A 23,854-nucleotide genomic window follows, 5' to 3' on the forward strand; every position below is an offset into this window, starting at 1 on the left:
AAAAAATATAAAAAAAAAAAACCCCCAAAAAAAAAAAAAAAAAAAAAAAAAAAAGATGCATGGAAGGCTAAAACATCTCATTTTAAAAGAACCTCCCTCCGGTGGTAAACATGGAACAGTCTCTGAGCTTCTGCTTCGTCTCCTGTAACTCCAGTGGAAACGTGTAGTGATGTACTGATTTAGCGAAACCAGTTGTTGCAACCGTTTTCGACAATGCTTTGGAAACCCAGACCGACTTTACTGTAGTAATTAAAATGGCCAAAATTGGGCTAAGGAAGAGATGGGAGAGGGGTAAGAACAAACAAAAAAAAACATTCTCTGAACGCAAAAGAGACACCACACATAAATGCACGAGCTAGACTGCGGATCAACAAGTGTCTACACTATCCACCCGGTCAGCAGGCGGAACCCAGGAAAAGGCACAACACACGAGGGATTTCAGTCTTTGGGAGTTCTTCAGGTGGGAAAGAAACGGAGCGTCTGACCGCCTCCCTCCGCCCAGATGCTGCGCTGATCAACGAAGGATGAACTCCACGGCGTCCCTGGGATCCACGCCGAGCTGGTCTCAGGTCACAGTAAGAAAAAAAGGCTCTGATGCGTTCGTCACTGCAGCTGGACTCTGTAGGCTCCAATGAGGAGCTTCACCTGAGGAAAGGAGAAAAGTTCCCCACATACGGTCAGCCTCCTGTGTCTGTAATATCAAGAGCTCTATAACTTTGAGGTTTTCTCGTAGTCTTAAATGTCACACTTGTAATACGACATGGCTCAGAGGCTGATTTCACTTAGTCACTTTTCAAAATGGGTAAGAAAAGAGAACATGCCATTCAAGTAAGGCTACAGCTCATGATTCAATCTTGACATCTACAGTTGGAGCAGTAATTAAAATACGGACGGACAGACTTATAGCTACCCTTTTCTGTCTAGCACTTTTGCTAACTTTAAAAAATATTTAACATTTTATTTTCCTAAATTAATTTTTCCCAGATAAATTCTAAAGCAATAATTTACTCGGCTGTCTTGTAAACTTTCAATTGAATAAAGATCGACATCTGTGTCAACGTTTTGGTTATCAACGTTTATACTCATGCTCTTATTTTGAAAGGGAGGATGAATGTATAGGTAGCAGTTTCCTCATGGCCTCTTACTCCGTCTCCCCAGTAACTTGATTTAAAAACAACAGAGGAATAAAATAAAAACTTAATTGACAGTAGAGAACAGGATATACTCATAAATACAATACGTAAGGACGATACAGAACATGTAAATTATGTAAAAAATTAAATTGGTGCTCAACGGTTGTAGCTTCCCCCAAATAGTGAGTTTGTAATAGTGCTTTAGCATTAGCTTCTGCTAAATACTGTATTGGTTGAGCATGTTAGCGTTAGATTTGGGAAAATGTCATGTTGGTAATAGCACTTTAGTGTTAGCTTCCACTAAATAATAATGGTATATCACTTTAGCTTCTGCTAAATACTGCTTTGGCATAGCGCTTTAATTTAGTTTATACTAAAAATAGTGTTTGTTTAGCGCTTTAGCATTATCTTCTGCTAAATACCAGCACCTTAGTCATAGCTTCCACTAAATACCATATTTGTGTAGCGCTTTAGCGTTAGCGTGCACTAAATACAGTGTTGACGTAGCGATTTAGCAGAACTAGTGTTTATGATTAGTGCCTTAGGGTTAACACAACTAACTTTTAAGTATCAGTGCCAACCACTGAATATGAAGCAACAAGAATTGTGACAAAAAAAAGGTTGGATAATAAACCAGCTTCTGAAAAATCTGCACAGATTACATTTTTAAAGCGTTAGATAGTGTATAGCATGATTTCCCCATCAGAAAGACATTTTAAGCAGAGTTAAATTTCCCATCTAAATCTACAAAATTAAACATTTAGAGATTCTGAGAGGAAACAAACATGGAAACGAGTAGAATCATCTAATGGCAAACCTCTGCCACTATCTGCAGATTTTTTTTTTTTATTTTTTAACTCTCTGACTGAACTCTGTTCTCTAATTCTGTCTTTAGAGCCTTAAAGGACTGACATGTCTTCTGCTGCCTTCACATCCCCAGAGGTTTGAACTAAAGCTGCAGCTCTTAAAGCTTGAGCCGCAACATGGAGAACAAATATCACATGATTCTCCAGGCTCGTCAATAAGACCTTTGGCAGAAGAGAGAGCTGCACTTTGGGGCAGCCAACTAAAACTAACAGCAAAATTCAAGACATGAAACCGCTCCAGGTTAAAATAATAAAGATCCAATTAAAAGATACAAAGAAATCAAAAACTTCTTGTGTTCTGCTGCATACACAGACGGATTCTTAACCCAGCTTCTGTTTTTCCAACATCTAATGATGCGTTCAGTTTGCCTCGGAAGTCTGGGTTCAGCTCTGGAAATGACGTCATGCCCATGATGTGTGTGTCTCGCTGCAAGTCGGAAAACCAGTGGGATTTTCTGACTTGTTGTGGTAAAGCATCAGCAAAGCCAGTGGATACTGAAATCTGAGCTGGAATCCTGAGTTTCCCAGTCAGGATTTCAGCTTTAGAGCGGACTCTTGTGACTTTTACAACCGTAAACTTAGAAAAACATCGTCATCTAAAGATTTAGATAAAGTTGGTGCGTCTCTGGCGCAGATATCTGAAAATTCTTGAAATAAATTGATGTTTTTAACAACAAAGACAATTCCTTGCTGTTACTGCAACCTCCTTTAGCCAGAAGGACAGCACTACTGCAGTTTCCCACAGCTGCAGCACACAGGAAGTAGGGTTCCCACACACATTTAATGGACGGATCTCAGACATTTGCAAACACAACTTCCTAGACTTCTTAGGCCTTTAGGTTCATTTTAAAAATACTAATTCTAAAGTTCATTATGGACATGGTTCATACACTTTTCCCACAGTAAAATGAAAACATGCTGCAGGCATTTTCATGGTACGTTTTCAAACTTTTCCAGCACCACAGTTTGGAGAAAGATACAAAATACAAATGAACTCACTATTACATTATTTTTTTACTGTTATTAGTAATGTGTTGTGATAGTATTACACATTCTACAGCAGGCACAAGGCAAACCAAAACATGAAATGTTATCTTTTGAAATCTCATACACACGTCTTATTCACCTGGCTGGTATGAGAAAGTTACAAAAAAACAAACAAAAAAAGCTAAAAGAGTTTTCTCACCAAGTTCTCTGGCATTTAGCAAGTAGAAATAATTTTGTAAATCTAAATAACCTAAAACAATTTAAGCTTAGTCTGATTTAACTTCACACAGTGTGGAAAAAATGTCTTATCATCTTTAAATATCTGGTTTAATGAGTAAAAAAGACCTTCCAAATTTAGACTTTTAAAGAAACGTTAGACTGGACTTTATTACACAGTTTAGTTTGAATATGCAGCACTTTCAAGGACTTTACACTGAAATCAAGTACTTTCCAAGCCTTGAAAATGCCTTATTGAAAGTCAAGCATTTTCAAGGATTTCAAGCACCCGTACAGTTCTATATCGATTAACGGAGGATATTTTTACAGAGAGAGGGCAATAAGATTTTAATCTGAAGAGAAATGAAAGAGGGAGGGACGAAGGAAGGAAGGAAGGAGGGAAGGAAGGAAGGAAGGCAGACAGGCAGGCAAGTCACATGGAGGACAAGACACACAGAGAGAAACTATATTCTCTTCCGCTCACACCAACGGACACATTGTGGAGAGTCCACAGAGGACGGTTGGTTTTGTGTCTAACTAACCGTATCTGTACTGATTTGGCCATAAGATGTGGATCATTATCTTGCAGAAAGAACCGGCCGTGTGCTCCAACAAGGTTCCCATGGTGACCGGAAAAGAAACGTCGTTGCAAACTGCCTCCACCCACCCATATTACGGTGATTTTACGGATGATTTTTCACATATGCATCCTTTGTTGTCCACCAGACCCCCCTGGACTCAAAGCTGATCTCAACTTACCAAAACACAAAGTTCTAGTCCAGGTCCAAGTTAGCAAACTCCACATGAAGACAGACGCAGTCACTTCCACACAACAGGTTGCCATCTAGATACTGTATGACTGTTGCTATGGAACATGTTGCAGGATATGTCGATATTATCGGTACCGGCAGACAGTAGTCATTTCTTAACATGACTACTACGTACATGTCTGATAAATAAAACTGAGCCGATATTAACAGATATTTATTTCCATCTTGTTGTTGTTTGTTTCTGAAGGGGGAGGAAGTTGTTCATGTGGTATTTGTTTGGTCATGTGACGGTGATAACTAATAGTACTAAATCTCTTGCTACACTATGCAAACACTCAGTCAGCACCGAGGAAGTTTCACTTACCTTTCCAGGCTAAATGCTTGAATTGGCTTCACAAGCAGGGCTATCTGCTGCCAAAAGGTTAGTTAAATATATAAAATAAAATCGATAAATATCGGTTATTGGTCATAACGGCAACACCAATCCTCCATTTTACTGCATTTTGACAGATTTCACATGAAGGAACTCTAGATGTGTGGCTCATTCTGCCTCTGATGAATGAGGCACAATGAAGCAGGTACGGCGTTGTGAGAGTTTAGAGGTTTTCACTGGTGTTGGTGTAAATTTATCACCTTGGCTGTTGGTGCTTCAGCGAGACGGATGAAGAGTTTGTTGATCCCTGGAATCGGGCTGAAGGAGTAGATGAAGTGACTATCCTGAAATGTTGAAGAGATACAAACAGGACAAAAAGAAAGCCGATTACTACACAGTATAAAAGCTTATGGAAAGAAGCAAATTCTTAGAAAGATTAAATTGGGTATATTTCCATAAACCGACCAAATACGTTTGGAAATAAATCTGTTCGGTAGGTTACTAGTTTTATGAAATCAGTTTGAATAGATTTAGCTGTGATCCATTCAACAATTTCTCAAAGATGATCGAGAAAGTATTTTTAATCCTGATTACTCTTTTATCTGATCCTAATTATTTCTACACAATTATTACAGTTTGCTTCTCTAAAAGGTCAAATCTATACAATGAAAGCTTTTCTTTGAGTGAGTTCTTCTAAATGTTGCAGTGTAAACTGAGCGTTTTAAAATAAACACAAACGATGTAAGTTGACTAGTCAGTTGGCAATACCGGGGTGACTATTGTCAAGAAGGAATGTGCAGATGTGACCTTTGTGGATCGAGATAAAATCATTTCCACATGCAAGTGCTGGCCGATCGCCGATCTTCCAAAATTAAGAAAATCTGTAGTTATCACACAGACCGCAATAGGTTTGTTTTCCAATTCCCTGCTGTTTTCACACTTTAACCAGTCAGTTTCTTTTAAATCCGGTTCAATCGGCCTCACAATAAAATAAACAACAGAATCTGCACCAACCAGGAAAATAGGCAGCTGGAACTTGTCGTTGAGCACCACAGCATGAACACTGCAGGGCCCGCAGAGCCTGGCTATGATCTCATTCAGGAAGTTGGCGTGAAAGATGAAGAGTAGAATGCCTGAACCTGGAGTAGAACGAAAAAAAAAAAAAAAAGAAAAACAGAAAAGAAGAAAGATTTGAAGTCTACATCAAAAGCAAAATGACAGCGCCTGAACTCAGGTGAACTCGGCTGGAGCTTTTTTTTATAAACAGATTTGTTATACCAGCCGTAACAGAAACCACTGGAAGTCTAAGGACATCAAGATCTTTGATGCACATATATAATGTGCCGTAGAAAAATACTCATACAGGCTGTTTCTTTTAGATGCAAATTTAAGATAATTTATTAATTTTTAATTTTTTTTTTAAAATTAGTCTCCCTCAGTGCTGAATTAAAAAATGTGACCATTATATGAAAGAGGCAGTATTATGTGCTTTCCAGACATATCATGACATTATGTAGGACAATAAAGTAACTATGTTTCATTCAGAAGTTGTAAAAATGCCGTATCTATCAAATATGACTTCAAAAGATATTTTACTTCCTGATTTAACACCTTGAAATTGGGTCTATGTCTCTTTAAAAACTCCTGGTCTTTATGAAACTTCGCCTTCAGAAAGACATCACAAAATGGCTTCTCTATTGAGCCTTTAACATTTTTTTTATTTTGCATTGAGAAGTAGCTGCTATAATGAGCTCAGCACAATGAACAGTCCCACCACGTGTTTGCTAATTGCTGTTGACTAGTCTGAAGGAGCTGAGTGGGGGAGGAGCTTCGTACTCAAAGGCTGAGCTAAGTCCAACCAGGCATTTTACACAGGTGAATGGTTGCCATGGGAGATTAGAGGATTTCTCAAACATGCATGAAAGAGTCCAGGCAACACTCTCCAGGTATGGTTTTGTTTAGGGAATGACATTATAACATGATATAAAGGTCAAAAAAGTTGATTTTACATAACACTGCCCATTTAATAAAACAAATAAAAAATAATTTCACCTTCTGGTTGTGGCTGCGCCTTGTAGAGAAACTCCATGGAAAAGTCGGGTCCCTCACAAAGCCTGTGGCAAGCCAGAGGGAACACCCGCTCCAAAACCACCAGCCGGGACTCAAAGTACGCCCGGATGGTGTCCTCTGCCACACTGGACAGCCTGAAGGACAGAAACATAAACAAAAAGTCAGTTTGAATGAGATGTGACATGTATCAAACAGATTACTCCATCCTATAATGCAGGATGACTTTAAAGACTCAATAATGTTAATATTTTTCAAAAATGTTCCTCTAGAATCAGGTTTTCTTAAAGACTATAAATGCAAATAAATAAATAAATAAATGTAAATAAAGAAGAGCGATCATGAAACCTGAAAGTGGCACTTACTTGTTGATGTGGTCCTTGACGAGGTCGCACACCATCAGGTTGTTGCTGAAATTGGCGAAATACAAAGCCGTGTTCTTGTGCTTTGACAGGATGTTGCAGTCTGCTCCGTATTCCAGCAGGAGGCGCACTATGTCAGCATTCCCTCTTTTGCAGGCCTGAAAAGTGGAGAGAAGAGATCAGGTTCCTCTGATTCATTTGGATAAGAGGTCTGAAGGTCAAGTAAATCTAAATCAACTGTGTTATTGCCAACATTAATAAGCAATTTTTTAAATTAAAGCTATGAAAATGTATTTGAAAGTTACATTAATTTTTTTTTCATAATTAAAAGGCATACATTTTCGATATTTAAACTAGGATATTCTCTGACAATACAGTTAGAAATTTCTAAGAAGAAAATCTTTGCTGTTTGATAAAGTAATTTGCTACACAAAATGCCAAAATGCTCTGAAATTGAAGTAGTAAATGTAGAGGATGTGAATATACATATATAAAAATATATAAATAAAGAAAAATAAAGAAATATAGCAGCCAACTAAATAATGAATCCAGGCACTTTTTTGCCATTGTGCCTCTGTGGAATATTCTGCTCACTTTCATCAGTGCCGTTTCCCCTCCCAGCGTTTGAGCGTTGACGTAGGAACCGGCCTCCAGCAGCATAGCAACAGTCGTCAAAAAGTTCTGGCAGGAAAGACAGATAAAGTTGTGAGATTTTGTCTGTCCAGGATTCCAAAGATAATTAAATGTTTTTTTTTGTTTTTGTTTTGTTGACCCATCTTGCGTGATGGATACCTTTTCAGCGGCGTGCATCAACGCCGTGGTGCCGTTCTTCTGTCTGGCGTTGACCCTCACTCCCTTCCTTATTAGCAGCCGGAGGATGTCGTCCTGCCCCCCCGCTGCAGCCAGCATGCACAGGGACATGCCACTCACGTCCTGTGGACAAACCGGAACAAATGAAGACGGCTTTAAAACACAGAATTGACGAAATGACAAAAGTAGGAGTTTGTACTGGACAAAAGTAAAATGGGAGAAAAATTCTTAAAATGAAAATCAATTTTAAACTATTTTTACACTGCACCAGATACACAAGTACATCAATTTAAATCTAAATATTATGACAAATAAATAAATATGGAAGCACCATAAATGCTACAGTTAACTAAAACGCACAACTCCAAACTGCACCAATATCCATTTTCTGACTTTTTAGATTTGTTTAATTGGCTAAATTAGAATGAATGCGAGTGTTCATCTCATCGAAAAACCTAACTTGTGAACCAACGCAGGTTGCAAAATATACGTCATGCAAAAACAAACGTTAGGGTAAAAAAATCCCTTTCAAGAATCTTTTTTTTTTCCACAAAACACTTACGATGTCAAGCCCAGAAGTTTTTTTTATTAGAAGTGATAAGTTCCTTACAGTAAAACATTAACTGAAGCTACATACAAGTAAACAGGATAAACAAGCAACGAGTTTTTTTTTTACAGTAACATTGCATACAAACAAAAGTTTCCACAAAGCTATTCACGTAAAAAAAAGAAAACAGAAATAATAATAAATTCTTGCCACACCATAAAGCTCCACATCCTACTAACCGTTGCTACTTCAAAGCTCCCCTTCAGCCAAACTGAAACATCGGACAGTGACTCTAATGACTTTGGTATGAGAACGTGAACACAGGCTCAACTTAGGTTCACTAGCAGCTACTAAGGCTAGAAAAAACCCTCTGTAACAGGCGAGTAATGCTTAGATCTTAGAAGAAAGTTCTCTCTTCACCTTAGTGAGAACAAAAATGACCTTCATGATGTTTTTAATTTTAAAAAAGTATCTACACAACACAATCTATATAGCATATGCTTTGTTGAATGTACAAAGGAAAATAAATAAAGTTTGTACTGAACTGTAACAACAAAATTCACCTTCTTTCTTGCCGTTTTTTTTTTATTTTTTAGCGCAAGCAATAGGAGTCAATACTCAACCAAACTAACTTCCACATATTAGGAAATTAAACTTTTCAGCCACTTTCTGTCAGGCACATTGATAACATCAATCCAAAAGTAATTAAAACATCTTTTTTCTGCAAAAACACCCCAAAGCAAAATAAGAAAATCTTACTGTCTAGATCAAAATTTGCATAATTGATGTGATCTTAGGTGGACAGAAGAATTAAAACAAAATGCACCACAGTAAGGCAGCTGGATCTTAGCAAGCACAGATTAATGGTAAACATCCAGTAACTCAAAGTAGTGTCAATCAAGCACAATAAAATAATAAAAAGTTGTAAACAGTCGCTTTTTAGTGTTACAAAGTATTTTGTAATACAAATGGGTACAAAGAAAAACTACCGTAACTAATTAATAATAACATGACCCTCTTTAAAATCCGCTAAAGAACTGTCCATGTCTTAGTGAAAAGTGTACAAGACAGGTTCTATGCTATAGTGTTACAAGAAAGTTGATAAAAACCTACCTACAGTATCGGCTACTGGCTGAAGACATGATATAGTAATGATACACAACAAGGTACACCTCTCACATTAGCTGGGTTGAATGCAAGGATTCTCGAAAAGGTTTTCTGTTAAATAAAAATACATAAAATGCTACTAAAACAGTACAACAGGAAACAAAAAGGACCTCAATGCAAGCCAATTCTCAGTCAGAAATCACTCTTCAAAAATATTTAAGAGTTGGATCCTTTGGATATTCAGTCACAGGATTTACTGAATAAAGTGAAAAATGTCTCAAGCTGCAAATCCTTGTCCAATAAAATTCACATTCCACCCCAATGTACAAACTGATATGCATTACGGATGAGTAACAAAACACTAGTAGTGAGCATATCGTATTTAAAAATCTTCTTAACCCGAGGCAGGTTACAGAAAAATCATTCTTTCTTTCCCACATCTGGGGATATGCATGCAACAAAGAAGCTTGTTTCACTGGATTTTGAAAACATAAGGACATTTAAAAAACAAAAAAAACAACAAAAAAAAAAACAAAACCTAAATCTAACTGGAAGAACGGCAGGACTGTCTGAAAATGCAAGAATAAACGTAAAACAACAAGTGAGATCACGGCAAACATACATTATGGACGACACAAATTTAGCTTTTTTCCCCTTCTTTCCCACCCCAATCAGATTGAGGTTAAAGCCACAGACCTCTCATGTCCTCACATTGTTTTTGTGCAAGTCTAGTCAAATTATTTACAGGGAAAGATACACAGGACCATCCCACTCATTGCTCGAAGTCTGAGTCTCTGGTTTCGGTGGTCTGTCCTGTTTGGAAGCAACTGCATGACCTCTTCTTTTGAGTGACTGAATAGAGTTATGTACAAAATATTTCACTTCCCTCCATGTTCTGGTGTTCAGTGCCGGTTCGGCAGCTAAACATCTATCGCATTCCTTTTTCCCCGGCACCTTCGCCAGCTGACAAAAGTCTCCAAATTGCCGCCTCACTGCTGCCTGCTCCTCCTCGCTCCATAAACGCTTGTTTCTTTTTTGAGGCTTCACGCCCGGAGGGGCTCGTTTTTTCACAGAAGACACCGGTGCGCTTTCCTGTACCGCCGGCGCACTTTCAGAAACGGCATGTTCGTGGATTGAAGGAACAACCTGCGCAGATGCGTGGACCCTCGTAGGGCTGGTGTGGTAGGGTGGGGTACTTGAATGGTCAAGAGGAGAGAACGAAGACATGACAGGCCTACTTCTGTCATTTAGCGTGGAGAATGCAGAAATCACTGGTGCACTGAGAGTATTCAACTGTGTATATGTAGGAACCATTGAAGTACATGGGGTATTAAAATGCGTATAGGAAGGAATCAGCGGTGAGTTTGTAGCTTCCAGTGGGGTATACACGGATGAATGCAACATACCTGTAGTATTCTGTCCATAAAAAGACGACATGGACAGGCTGTGGTTGTTCTCTGATGCGTATACAGAAGACACTAAGGTATTTGTAGTGTGGTGTGGAGTAAACGTAGGAACCACTTGAGTATCTGTGGCATTTAGTGGTGTGAAGTTTGAAACCAATGGCTGACTCGTGTGGATCATATTAGTATTTGAAGAACAAAATGGCGTGTAACTAGCATTAATCTCCTGGGAGAACGGTGATGGTTCCCTTATGTTTGCCGAAGGAGGCATTGTCATACAACAGTTCAAGCTACTTTCTTGCAAGTGATCTGGATTCACGGTCGTCATCGTACAAACACTCGTCTCCTCCATTTCAGACTTTACGGTTTGGTCTGGAGTTTTGGAACTCTTTGTGCTCAAAACGTCTTTATTCCCATCAGACCTCAGCTGGTTATTTCTCCTACGCATTGTTTGCAATGTGTTGTGGACATAGTTTTTAACGTCTGTCCAAGACCTTCCTCCAAGATCTGGCTCAGCTGCTATGCAGGCATTGCACGCTTTCTTGCCTGGAACCTTCATCCTCGTGATGAATTCATTCAAGTAGCGTTTGACAGCCATCTGCTCCTTCTCACTCCAGGGCCTTCTTTTTAAAAGCTGCTTTGGTCGAGTTCCTAAAAACACAAGATTATAAGGAATTATTTTATTTATTTTTTTTTAAAAAGAGGAAAAATATCTTCTTTTAATAAAAAAAATAGAACCCTCACAGGTATTCAACTGTTTTAGCTATAAGCCTGAATGCAAAAGATTCCAAATGCATGTTGACATATCTGGACTGTGTTGTGCGCAAACAACTTAAAAGTTCAGCGTTCTCCTTTTTAGAAAACTTTGATCTGAATGATCCTAATTTTTACCTGACAATCTTGAATTGAATACAGGCTGTTCTACTATTATAAGGCGTCTCTCTTTTCAGGGCTGAACAAAAAAATGTAATGCTCATTCTTCAGAAATACAGAAAAAGGCACACCATTTTCCCTCGAAGGTAAGAAGTTGGTGACTGGTGTGTGTGCGTGTTTTTGAGAGCTTGTACAGGTGTGGTTCTGCTATTACAAATAGTCTGTTTTGCAGGAACCCGATATTGTAAACATGAGCCTCTTGTTTTAAATCAAACTTAAATGTTGTTTTAACTTAATATAAACTAAAGATACTCTAATCAATTTTTTTTGTCACCATGGCACAAATTTAGAAATTAAAGCAGAATAGATTAATGTACATCCAAGAGGGAACAAATCATACTTACCATCTTTTGTAGTGCTTGACCGACTTGTTGGCATTGTTTTATCCATCTTCAGCAGTTCTTTGCTGATTTCCTCCAGCAGTGTTGCATTTTGAGAAAGGCTGTGACATTCTTGGCTGCTCCTTCCCAACATCTTTGCTACTTGGTCCAGTTCCTGTTCAGTGAGGCTCATCAGCTGCCAGCAGGTGGAAATCTGCTCTCTTCCAGATGAGGACAGAAGTGCTTCTGAATTTTTAACGCCACACTCAACTGCAGCTCTTCGAAAACAATCCAATCCTCTTATGAAAGAGGGCCCCTCCGTCCTTGCAAACAGGTACGGGTTAGTTTTGGAGACGCCTGCTTGCTCTCTGTTCTCAACAAGCAAGTCAATTGATGAAACCATCCTGTCTGTTAACAGAACCAGCATGTTCCGTCCATACTGGCCTTCAAGTTCCAGTCTTGTAAAACTGGAATGAAGTTCCAGTTCCAGCTTTGTGCTTTTTCTAACTTGATCCGCAGAGAGAATACATGTTCCTTCACTCCTCCTCTGAGAGTACGTCTTCAGAAGAAGCCTTCCAATATTTCCCACTCTTCCCCTGTTAAAAAGACAGACGTTTGCCAATGTGGCTTCACCTAGCTTCTTCCATGTCGACATGCTGGCGTTGTCTTTTAAGTCCTTCCTTGCTTCTTCCTCTTCTCCTGTAATAAATCTGTGGAGTTTTATCAAATCTTCAGTCACAGTTGATTTGTCGACATCCACTTTTTTGGTTTCTTGCTTTAAAGAGCAGACAAGTGCTTTGCGAGAAAAACACTCGGCCCATTTCGTGTCAAGTAGTTCGATGAATTTTTTCAATTCGCCCTCCGTTTCGCTGTCCTCCGTCATGCGACTTTCTCCAAATGCTATCTCTGCTGCGCGCTTTAGAGAGTAGCCAATCTTTGAAACAAGGGAAATCGTTTTAAACTTACTAGAAGCTGGATCGAAGCCACTAACTTTTTTGACCCCCTCAACAGCTAATTCAAACTTGGACGGTAGACATATTTCGTGAAGGTACTTCACAGTCTTGTCCAGCTCATTCACAGCAAGAACAAACCTACCCAACTCCCTCATCTTCTGTGCAATGTAGGCAAACTGAGACTTATCATGATCATACTTGACAGACAACGTATTGCCGTATTTACAAATAAGTGGGTCCAACTGGATATGTCTTGAAATGTCATCTTGATGCATGATTTGAATGATTTCTTTGCAGCTTCCAGTTAAGAACTCCGACATTGGAAGTAGATCGGAGACAGAATTGCAACTGTTGGATCGGTTTGTCTTTTCGGAAGATTTGTGCTCTGCCTTTCCAATCTTACACGTCCGCTCATGCCTCCACAAATCAGTTTTGCGATAAAATGCAAGACAGTGCTGGCAGGGCAAGAAGTCGCGCACAGATACAGCTGGTTTCTTCAGCTGCTTCTTAGTCGCAATTTCTCCCTCGCCACACTTCTCATAAATTGCTTTATGGCGAATCTGGTCCAGCATGGTCTGTCTTACTTTGGAACCCTTGGGAAAGTGCATGGCATGGGCAACATCTGGTTCTTCTGCATGCTTACTTTCCAAGTGCCTTACGATTTGAGTAAAATAACTTTCGCAATACACGCACAAGTGTTTCTTGTAAGCTTCCTTTTTTTCTTTAACTACGATGATTGGTTTTGTTTCGGCCACTTGCTTGCAGGTCCGTAGACTTGATCGCGTCGGTAACGTGACCTCGGCTGTTTTTCTCCTTCGAAGGCATTGTGTTTTAGCCGTCTCTTCTCCGTCAGACTTTGTAAGTGTTTGATCCAAACCATCAACGTTTTCCAACACTGCACCGTCCGTGTGCTCATCTGAGTCATTCCCTTCTTCGGCAGCTTTAATTTTGCTTGCTTTGTGCTTTTGTCGAGTTCCGTCGTCTACCTGCTTTAACCTCTTGTCTGCGTTTTTGGTTAAGTCTAAATTAACAGTGTTCAGAGTCATTTGGGTTGATAATGCACCGTTTGTGTCATCGGAGATCTTCTGTTCCTCTTCTTGACTTTTCTGTGCGACTGAAGTTTTACATAATTTATTCTTGGACTGAATTTTATTGCTTCCGCCCCGTAGTTTACGTTTCTTCGCTGTTAATTTCTCAGCGTTTGTGCTAACTTGGAAGCTTGAAATTCTACAGTCACTCTGAGGACCATCCATATGTTGTGGGATATTCTCCTTTGCTGCTGCCTCTTTATTTCTTTTATCTTCAATCAAGTTCCTCTCTCCTTCATATGATCTCTTCTCATCAATAGTACTTGCCTGCAAAAAAAGAGTAAATGTAAGACTTATTGCCAAATCAGATCCCATAAATATTTGAACTGAATGAAAAATATATGTTTTAGATATAACTAATTAAGGGGAAAAGGGAAGAGGCTGAGGGGTTTTCTGAATTTTGGCAAATATGATGGTGACTTTGTTAGTTCTGATATTAATTTTGCAATTCTGCTGCCCATCTTCCAATGCTCCTCTACTCTTAACACTTGCACCTTGGCAATGCCCCATTAGGTCTCAGGCTCGGTCAAACAGAGCTCAAAGTGATTGCTTTTTAACCCAACATCTGCACCAACAACCCAAATCTTTAGTACAAAAACCACATGTGACCCATTTAAGAACATTTAATGGCTTTATTGGATCAAGCAGAGCTTTAACATAAATGTCTAAGCAAGTCAGGATGGGGGTGTCAGATGAAATGCTACATGAAGTGAACAAAAATGTGCACTCATGCTAAATCCGCATGCGTGGTTTACGACAAAAAAATGATTTAAGTTTGAATACCAGCGTTACAAAATAAACTGGCAATTTACCAAAGTGCGTCACTGATGTGGCCATAGCAGCTAACAGTGCATGAACTGGCTCTTTAGGGTAACAAAACAATAGGAACACTTTAGGAGCGTCCTGCCAGTCACATTTACGCTCATATTTTAGCTAAGTTTTTCTTTTTAAATATTCTTAATCAAACAAAATACAAATAAAAAAAATAAAGTTAATGAAGACAATATGACATGTTTTGAAATCATATCTACAGTATGTACCTGCTTGAAAATGGATCTTCCTGTCCAGGTACTTTGTGTGTCGTCTTCCTCTTGCTTGTTCACTGTAAAGGAAGGCAACACTCGTCTCAAATTTGCAGTCGCAGAACAAACATTTTAAATGTATTGCAATTTAAAAAAAACATGGTGAATAATTCTAATTTTAATTAAATGCCCATTAAATACTTACACAAGTCGCAAACCTTCACAGTCTCCTTAAAACAGCTTTATAAAACAACTTGATAACTGAGAAATGTAATATAATTTTTTTTTGTATTACGTTTTACTGCGTAAGCTAGTTCCTAACAATAGCTAGCAATAAAAACAGGGTGCTACATTAAACATACACATTTCTTAAACATTAAGCCAATTCAGGTTTAAATTATATGTTCTTTTAATAAAAACATAAAATCTTGGTTGACTGTGCTAAAGAACATGCAATCCAGTAAAGGAATTACATTTTACAATATGGACAATCTTACAACCTTACTGGAGAATACATACAAGTTAAAAGATATGAAATATTGTCCTACCTGATTCTGTAGCGAAGGCAAAGTTGCTTTGAAGATGAAGCAAATATCTTGAGAGGATGTTTCTTTTTTTAGGAGGCATGAAGAAATCAAGTCTGGTTGTTGACCTTCAGATGCAGTTTGAAAAATCTCTCCTATCAACTACAGGTCGTATTGGTGCTAGCTACCATGTTCCTTAGAATATGATGAGAAACAAACACCATGTGGCAGAAAGAGACCCGAGTAAACAGATTCTCCCTACACAGAACTCAAATTCATAACAATGAAGTAAAAATCCCTGACTTAAAGAGAGTATAAAAAGTATTCACCCCATTGGATATTTGACCCTTTTTATTGATTTTACTCATCATCCACAAAATCTTGCTTTTTTTGACAAATCTGTTTTTAAAGAAAAAAAAAAAAAAAAAAAAAAACCTTGTCAAAGTGAAAACTGTCCAAAGACACATATACTAAACACTGAATTGAGGAGTGAATATTTAAGCAATCACTTACTTTATGTGAAATGTTTGTATTTAATTGTTTTGTAATCTTTCCAAAAAAAGCCAGACTTTGTCGATGATTGATTCTTTTAAAGCAATAAAAGTTTGAGACTACCAAGGTGGTGAACACTTTTTATAAATACTGTATGAAAAATACTTTGCTCACACAGAACTGGACCAACATTTGAACAAACCACCTAACTATTTGCATTACTAACCGTGTCTTTGGCTCACTGCTTGGGGTAATATTTCCTCTGAATGTTTTTAATGCCTTGTTAAGTCATTCACAGGATGCTCAAGTGTTTATCTTTAACAGCGTATGAAACATGACTTTAATTCTCACACATTCACACGGGGCAACCAAGGTGCAAGCTGGGAAATGTGATGTTCATTTGAAATATTGGAACCACAAAAGGAACAAATCCAAATACAGAATTAAGTTAAGCAGGAAAATGATATGTATATAAGAACCAAATGAATACCTCTTGTTCCAGATTGTAGTCCTCTTTGGAGTTGAGTGCCAATTTAACAGCCATGTAATCGCCGCTTTTCACAGCGTCTCGCAGTTCACCTGTCAGACACGAGGCAGAGCAGAGCAGTGCTTAAAGAAAGGAAAATTTGCTTTAGGATTCTTTTAGACAGAAAATATGTTTTACTGAGGTACGATTATTATTCATTGACTTATTAAATACGTGGAAAGCTAAAAACATATTTTGATTCTGAAGATTTGTAGTCGGATTTTAAATGTTGATGTTGCTGTGATTTAATCTTTGTTCCGCTGGAGTGGGCAGCCTGTGTTATAACAATACAAAATACAGAGAGGACTTTCTGGATCAGATGGCAGGAAAACAGTTTGTTGAGGGGAAACAGCCATCAAGGCAGATGGAAGAAGATGGAAGTCTAAGTCGTCAGGAATCTGAAAGACTCAAAGAAAAAAAGAGGGAGCGCCAGGTGCAGTAAAAACCTTCCATCTGCAAAGCCGTATGCAGGAGTCGTGCCGAAGAGAGGTGATGTTCGCTGACTGCGAATCGTACATTACTTTTTCTTGCGGCAATATAAATAGTGTAAATAGTTATAGTGATATAAACATTTGTGTGCTCCGTTTTCTTGTTGATTCTCATTTATTTTGGCAATATGACAATTGGTGTTTAGAGTTTGTTTCTGAGAGAAAGGACACAAAAATTCTTCATTAGAGTAAAATATCCTTGTTAGATTTCTCACAAAATGTGACAAAAATGACTCTTGTAAGTTATAATAGTTTTGACTGTTGAATAATGGTAAAATCTGAACGCACAACTGAACTTTGTCTATCAAATTAAAAATAATTATTGTTAATAAGGCTTGAAAAACATTGTTTAGCTAAAGAAAAAAAGTTAGTTGTAAACTTACAAGGTGAATTGATTCTGACTTGAACCCAGCAGTCAAAATGGCTGCTGGTGGCCTCTCTAGTCGTGACAGTAAATTGATCGACAGTTTATCCTGTTCCTATTGTTGGTGTGCTACTGAAAGTCCTAAACAGATGGATGTCTGCGCGTGTAGTGTGAAAAATATTTAAAACATTCACAGCACTTTTGAAAAGTATGGAAGAAATACACAACCTCAAGTGTTAGTAGTGTTTTCTAGTGAGGTAAAAAAAAAAAAACCTCCTGCAGAAAATCTGATGATTAATCATAATCCCAGGTTAACTGGAAGCCAAAATCATAATAATCTTATACTTCTATCAAAACTTCTTCCTTAAACTGATTTATTAATTGAAGAAAACAGATGTGCCGTTTACTGAGTAAAGGAAAACACTCACTGGGTGACAACGGTGGACCTGACAAGATCTCATCCTCTCCGTTCAAATGCTTCTGAAAGTTATCTAGTGTCATCCAGTCCAGGTTGAGATCCATTCCCAGGCTCAAAGTGGCTTGACCTCTCTCTGTACATCACAGAACAGGAAGACCATCAGCATCCAAGCAGCTTAAACTGCTGAGGCAGGGCATGTGAGATCTGAGCCCAAAGAAACCGGCCTTACCAGATTTATCGTTGCCCTCTGGTGGTTCCTGGTTCTCATCACATGAAATGAAGAGTCTGGGCTCGCTGTCGTCTCTCCTCTTCCTCCTGTCGTCGGCCGAACTCCTCCTCTCCCAAGATGGCCGCAGGGCCTCGTCTGCCCTCTCCTTTCGCTCTCGGGAGTCGTCTGCTGGCCGCGGTTTCCCCGTGGATTCCTCTTCCCTTTCGTCGCTGTCCAGGCTGAAGCCGTGACTCTGGCTGGCTCTGGGGACTGAACGTCGGGGGCCGGAGATAAGAAATGAGTTTCCTTTTAAAGGTAAAGGCATCGGCTGTTTCAGAAGTTTCTACAAACATTTCCATGTGTGTTTGGGGTCCTAACCCTGTTGGGTTCTCAGCGTCTTACTGTTGATTTAGGTGAATCCATCCCGTTTCTTCCCTTATTCAACCCGTTTGTGCAATGCACCAGTGACAGAGGCATTTGAACGTCTGTGTTCAGAACGGATCTGGTTCTAACAGGTGTTTATTGCAGGTGGAGACGCCTCAAAATCACAGTTCAAATCTGGCCTTAAAACCTAAAATGAGCGATTGGATTCCAGTTGTGCAAGAGAAAAAAAACCCAACTAAATAAATCACATTCTTTAGAGCTGAAGCGATTAATTGGATCAATCAATTATTAAATAAATGTCAACTAATTTAGTGGACGATTAATAGATTTAGCAATCAATTAATTGTTAGCGTACAGAAACCCAAAAAAAATGCCCCTTGGTGGGAAAAAAAAAAAAAACATATTTAGAGGACTAATTAAGCCGAAAGTTTATTATAAATAAGTTATTTATAAGTTTAAATTAAGTTAAAAAGACTTATTTCTGTCAATAAATTTTAAATGGCAGTTCTTGCCCCTATATATATATATATATATAAAAGAATGCTATGTTATAGCATTTTAGGCAATAAAATGTCTATTTTATCTTTCTTTTTAAATATTATTTGAATCTTAATATATTTCTAATATTTTAGATTTGTAGAATGCACAATTTTGTTTATCCGATTGATTAATTGTGATAACTGAATGAAAGTGTTTCCTCCCTCCCTCTTTGTTCATTAGCTTTGTTAGCTTTTCATATTCAAAATGAAAAGCTAACATAATTACCAGTGCAGAAACATGTCAACCAAAAGTCCGTAGCTTCACTGTTTGTTTGTTTTGTGTTTAATAATTTAAAAAGAAAAAACAGATAGAGGTTAGGGAAAATGCAGAAGTGCGAAAAATCCTCACACTTCTGTTTTTGTTTTTTTAAGCTTTTACCTCCATTAAGGAACATTTGTCACCTGTACAGAAACATCTTTTAGAAAAACAAATCTGAATCAGCAGATCGTACTACAGAGAAAGAATCCCACAGATCTTTGTCGGTCATGGAAAAGCCTGATCAGTGCCAGTTCTGGTCCGACAATGAAAGAAAAAGCTGTTTGGTAGAAAAGCTAAAAGAAACTCTTTATGCTAACCCACTTGTTCAAGCCTCTAGAGTTTAGATAATTCTTAATTCCAACATTTCAAAGCACTGCATTGGTCAAGCCCAACGTTTTACGAGAGGTTTTTGATGTGTGTGTGTGTGTGTGTGTGTGTGTGTGCAGCAGCAGCTTTACCGTCTGACTGCTTTGTCCGCTCGGTCCTCTCCGGCTCTGCTTTCTGAGACGGAGACTCTTTGGTCGGCTTGGGGATCTTCTCGATCTTTCCTATCAACTTATAATCGACAAACAAAGAAAAACATAATAAATGAATCTCTGAAGAATGTTAGAACATTTGTAATTTGATCACGACTTCCCGTCTGAACGTGAAGGACGGTCGAGGTCTGTACCTTGGTGGGTTTGCTGCTGCTCTTCTCTGTGGCAGGCGGCGGCCTGCGGGGGGCCCGGTCCTTGGCCTCGCAGTTCAACAGGAACTTTTCGAAGAGATTCGTGGAGCCGCTGGCATCTTTCTGTCCCAGCGCCTCCTCTTTAGTCGCCTCTTCCTCTTTGACCTTGCTGGTAGCCATAGCGGTGGAGGAGGAAGAGGATGATGAAGAGGACGTAGAGGAAGAAGGGGCTTTCTGCGGCGCGGCGGGCGTGCCGTCGCCCCCTTTGCTCTTGGCCTTTTTGTGCAGGCTGGAGTTGTCGCTGGAGTCTGACTGGAGAGCGCCGTCCTCTTTGCTTTTCGAACTCTGACTCTTGGGTTTTTGGAGGCTGCCGTCGGGTTTCTTGCTCTTTTTCTCGCTGATGAGGTCCTTGATGCCCTGCAGCTTCACCTCCCACTTGCCCTTCTTTTGCTTGATCTTATCTTCCAGATTGAGCTTCTGTGCCGGCTTGGCGGCGGCCTCCGCCGAGCCCGAGTCCTCCACCTGCGACTCGGACGGCCCGTCGCTCAGATCCTCCTCCACCGGCGCGGTGGCCTCGTCGTCAGAGCTCTCCACTTTCCACTCTTTTTTCACCTTCTTCTTCTTCCCCCCCTCCTCTGTCTTGATTTTCTTATGCTTCCCTCCATCCTTTCCCTTCTCCTTCTTTTGCTTTTTGGAAGACGGCGCTCTGTCCTCCTCCTCCTCGTCAGAGTCGGCGTAGCGCTTCTTGGACTCGACCTTCGCCTCCTTTGGGGGAGAGGGCGGGGTCGGGGGAGCCTCCTCCTCTTCGTCGTCGTCCGTTTCCGGAGCGGGGAGCGGCTTCGGCTCGTCTCGGCGTTTGTCCTTCTTTTTCTTCTTCTTCTCCTTCGGAGGGGGTTCCTCCTCTTCTTCCTCCCGGATCCTCTTCTTCTTCTTCTTCTTTTTGACGGGGGCCTCTGTCGGGCGTTCTTTGTCGCTGTCGCTCTCCGAGTCAGCGTCGAACACGTCGCTCTTTATAGGCAAAAGTTTTTGCTGAACAGAAAAGGACATTGTCATCAAATTTTTTCTTTTTTTTTTAAAAAACAACAACATATATTAACCTGCTGTCTTACGAGTCTTACCACAGGTTTCTTGGACTCAGCCTCCTTCTTGGCTTTCAGCTCGGCCTGGTGCCTCTTAAACGCCAGCAGGACTTCATGGCAGTCCTCTAAATGGGCTTCGGGTTCCCAGGTGTCGTCGTCAGAGCAGTAATTCTTCCAGCGGACCCTGTAAAGCACTTCGCCCTGAAGACAAGCAGAGGAGCCGTTAGATCAAATATCACTCTTCATATCGGCAGGGTGCTGAGCTGCCGGTATGAACTCTACTAGATAAAGCACTGGGGGAAAGGCCATCTAAGTGGTTGAATATAATAATCGGCAGGAAGTTTTATGTATGCTGTCTGAAAATTTACAGTGTACCGTCCCAACGCTCCTTTGCAGTTGGAATGCTGCACACATTGATGAAGACTGTGATCCGATACGTTGATTTATTTTTGATCAGAATATCGTTTTTGAGCTTAAACAGGCTGACTAAAGAACTGAAAGTCAATTTCACTTCAGCCAATTGGGAAAATTTGCATGAATGAATAAAAATTTAGATAGAATTTTTTTTTTGTCAGACATCAATGTTTTCATATTGTGAAATTGTGATACACGTTTTGGGCAACGCTGCATCAGTTTCACTTGGTTGAACTTTAGATTTTGATGCAAATTTGTCTTTTTTTTTGTCCATCTGTATTGTAAAAAAATGCTACATGTAAAGCATGGATACAGCAACCGGTTGATTAGTTTCCACTGTTTGGCTTTGATCAATTATAGGCTGATCAAATACTGGGGAAAAAAATCCATTTAGTTAAATGCATCAAAACTAAGAACTACCACCCTTTTCATTACATAAATGCATCAATCGACAGGTGTACTTTGACACCCTAAATTTGTAAAATAAAATAAAAAAAATGTAAATGCAAGACATATACACATTAATGCATCTTCTCTTTGGGCTTTTTCCTTCAGAGGTTGCCATGGTGACATACTACATACTCTTGTAATTCCTATATTTTCTTTTGGATGGCGACCTGCTACCTGTACTAGTTTTCCCCCCTCAGTTTAATAGGCTTTAGGCAAAAACAACAACAACAACGATGATATAAAAAACAAAAAAAAACAAAAACAGAATTGGTCAACAATCAGAATCAGCAGATCAGACCTCAAATGATAAGGGGTGCAGCTGTAAGAAACAGTGCAGCTCCATTTAAAATGATCACGTTTTAAGCAGTTTATGACAACTATTCCATTTAAACTAAATTATCTAAAGAAAAATTGATGTAAATGTTTTTTTTTTCTTAACTGTGGAATTATTTTGTCATAAAGCAAGACTTTGCAAAGACCGGTGCGAGTTGAATGATTGTCTTGAATATGCTTTTTGGGTATAAATGTCACTCTCGGTTATGGCCCATTAGGTGGCTGTTTTGTTTGGCAATGTAGCCTGACCAAACCTCCGAGGAAGCATCATTCACAACCACACACGCACTTAACCATTTGACCAGTTTAGTTACTGAAACAGTAAATGTGACAAACGCACATTTGGGAAAGATTCGTTCACTAAAATATCAAACGGAAAACTAGTTTCCAACGCTTTTGCTGCAAAAGCATCAACTATGTTTCGTCGCTACTCGCAGCAATCCTGTTTGCCGAGTAAATCTGCATTAGACGGTATATACCGCGCTTACTTTAGGTAAAGACCAGTTTAAGCAGTAATTTCTGCTAAAATGATAACATGCTAGCTGGCTTTAGTACACTCGCATGGACAGACTTCAGTAACCATTAAGGTTTGCAGAGAACCAGTTACACCAGTGCATTTTCTGCACGGTGATTGGGGTTATTATTCGTGTCTTTTGTGTTTTTTAAGGACTTAGAGTTGCGGCTGTGCAGCAGCAGCCATGATGAAAACATTTGCCTGCCCTTGGCCTCAGCAGGGGAGAAGCAAGCGGACATCATGGGAGAAGTTGTGCAGGGAATCGGTGCGATGTACTGGAGCAGCAGCGAGTCATAGTAGAAATGCACTACTAGCATACGTTTAAGTGACTTGCACGCTATTAATTGCATCGAAAATTACGTGAAGTGCATTTTGGCAAAGGGGTTTATTCTCACGAGGACACTGCGTCGTCAAAGTGGGAAAGAAAAAAAAAAAATACCAGCCATGTTTGCCCCGCTAGCCGGGAAGCTAGTTAGCCGTTAGCTTTACCTCTTCCACCCGCATGTCAATTATCCTTTCCACTTCGTATACATCTTCTTCTTCGTCTTGTTCGCTTTCAGTCGGTTCTACCTTCTCGGCCTCAGACGCCATGGCTGCTGGGTTGGATGCTTTTTTTATGAAGAACAGCGCTATTTCAGACTGGTGGTTCAGGCCGCCGTGCTGAGGTAGGACGGTGGCGCACCTTCGCGGCACAGTCCGCTCCGGTTGTGCTGCTTCAGCTCGGACTGAGCGCAGACAATCAACCGCCTCCTGCTCTCAGTGAGGCGTTCAAGTCACACCTCCTCCTGTAGGAAAGACTGGATACTGTATGGAGTCACTGGGAGAAAGTTTCTAGTAGCGGGTAACATCTTACCAATTTGCCTTTATTATTTCAACAGAAACAACGTTAAAGACAGTTTTTTTTATATCAAACATGCTTAGATATTACATTAAAAACGTAATGCAAGTTATACCTTCCATAATGACCTACTCGTTAACGTATCAACGTTTCAGATTTTTGATCCAAGTTTGTAGCATTTAGTTTCAGGTGTAGCTCATGAGTTGTTATAATTATATAATACTTACTACAGTTGTAAAGGCCAACTGAATGTTAGTTTGTTTCTTGTAACCGCCGTTAAAAGTTTCGTGCTTTTATTCTGGTAACATTCTATATAACGTATCTACAGTAACAGAACCTCGGATGACAAACAAGAATGGCTTTAATAAAGCATCATTTTACCATCAGTTCCGGCCTTCTC

At 39.5% G+C, this 23,854-nt stretch overlaps 1 protein-coding gene and 1 long non-coding RNA gene across 6 annotated transcripts in view; one reads left to right on the plus strand and one right to left on the minus strand.

Moving 5' to 3' along the window:
* The window catches only part of LOC106955092 (uncharacterized), a 22,937-nt gene extending 16,605 nt beyond the window's left edge, over positions 1–6,332 (plus strand). The window contains exon 3 of the long non-coding RNA XR_001426506.1: positions 6,199–6,332. This is a non-coding gene — a long non-coding RNA (uncharacterized LOC106955092). The remainder of the gene's footprint in view (positions 1–6,198) is intronic.
* mphosph8 (M-phase phosphoprotein 8) lies at positions 3–23,745 on the minus strand. 5 transcript variants are annotated; one of them, XM_015045043.1, is made up of 14 exons: positions 23,106–23,710; positions 20,945–21,106; positions 19,830–20,855; positions 19,618–19,714; positions 17,999–18,247; positions 17,780–17,902; positions 16,464–16,552; positions 7,567–7,707; positions 7,369–7,455; positions 6,778–6,932; positions 6,398–6,549; positions 5,360–5,484; positions 4,606–4,689; positions 3–645 (listed from the first exon to the last, which is right to left on the minus strand). In XM_015045043.1, the coding sequence occupies exons 1-14, from the start codon at positions 23,205–23,207 to the stop codon at positions 604–606; spliced, it is 2,634 nt and encodes an 877-aa protein (XP_014900529.1). In that variant the 5' UTR covers positions 23,208–23,710; the 3' UTR covers positions 3–603. The 5 variants fall into 5 exon arrangements, with proteins under 5 accessions (XP_014900529.1, XP_014900530.1, XP_014900526.1 ...); XM_015045044.1 differs by lacking the exon at positions 3–645 and adding an exon at positions 2,958–4,067; XM_015045040.1 differs by lacking the exons at positions 3–645; positions 4,606–4,689; positions 5,360–5,484; ... (2 more) ...; positions 7,369–7,455; positions 7,567–7,707 and adding exons at positions 8,151–11,292; positions 11,919–14,202 and having other exon boundaries at positions 23,106–23,420; positions 23,682–23,745.
* Between the last annotated feature and the right edge of the window lie 109 nt (positions 23,746–23,854).

Source organism: Poecilia latipinna, unplaced genomic scaffold, assembly GCF_001443285.1.
Source record: "Poecilia latipinna isolate Pla-1442-1.1 unplaced genomic scaffold, P_latipinna-1.0 Scaffold704, whole genome shotgun sequence".
NCBI classification, from domain to species: domain Eukaryota; kingdom Metazoa; phylum Chordata; class Actinopteri; order Cyprinodontiformes; family Poeciliidae; genus Poecilia; species Poecilia latipinna.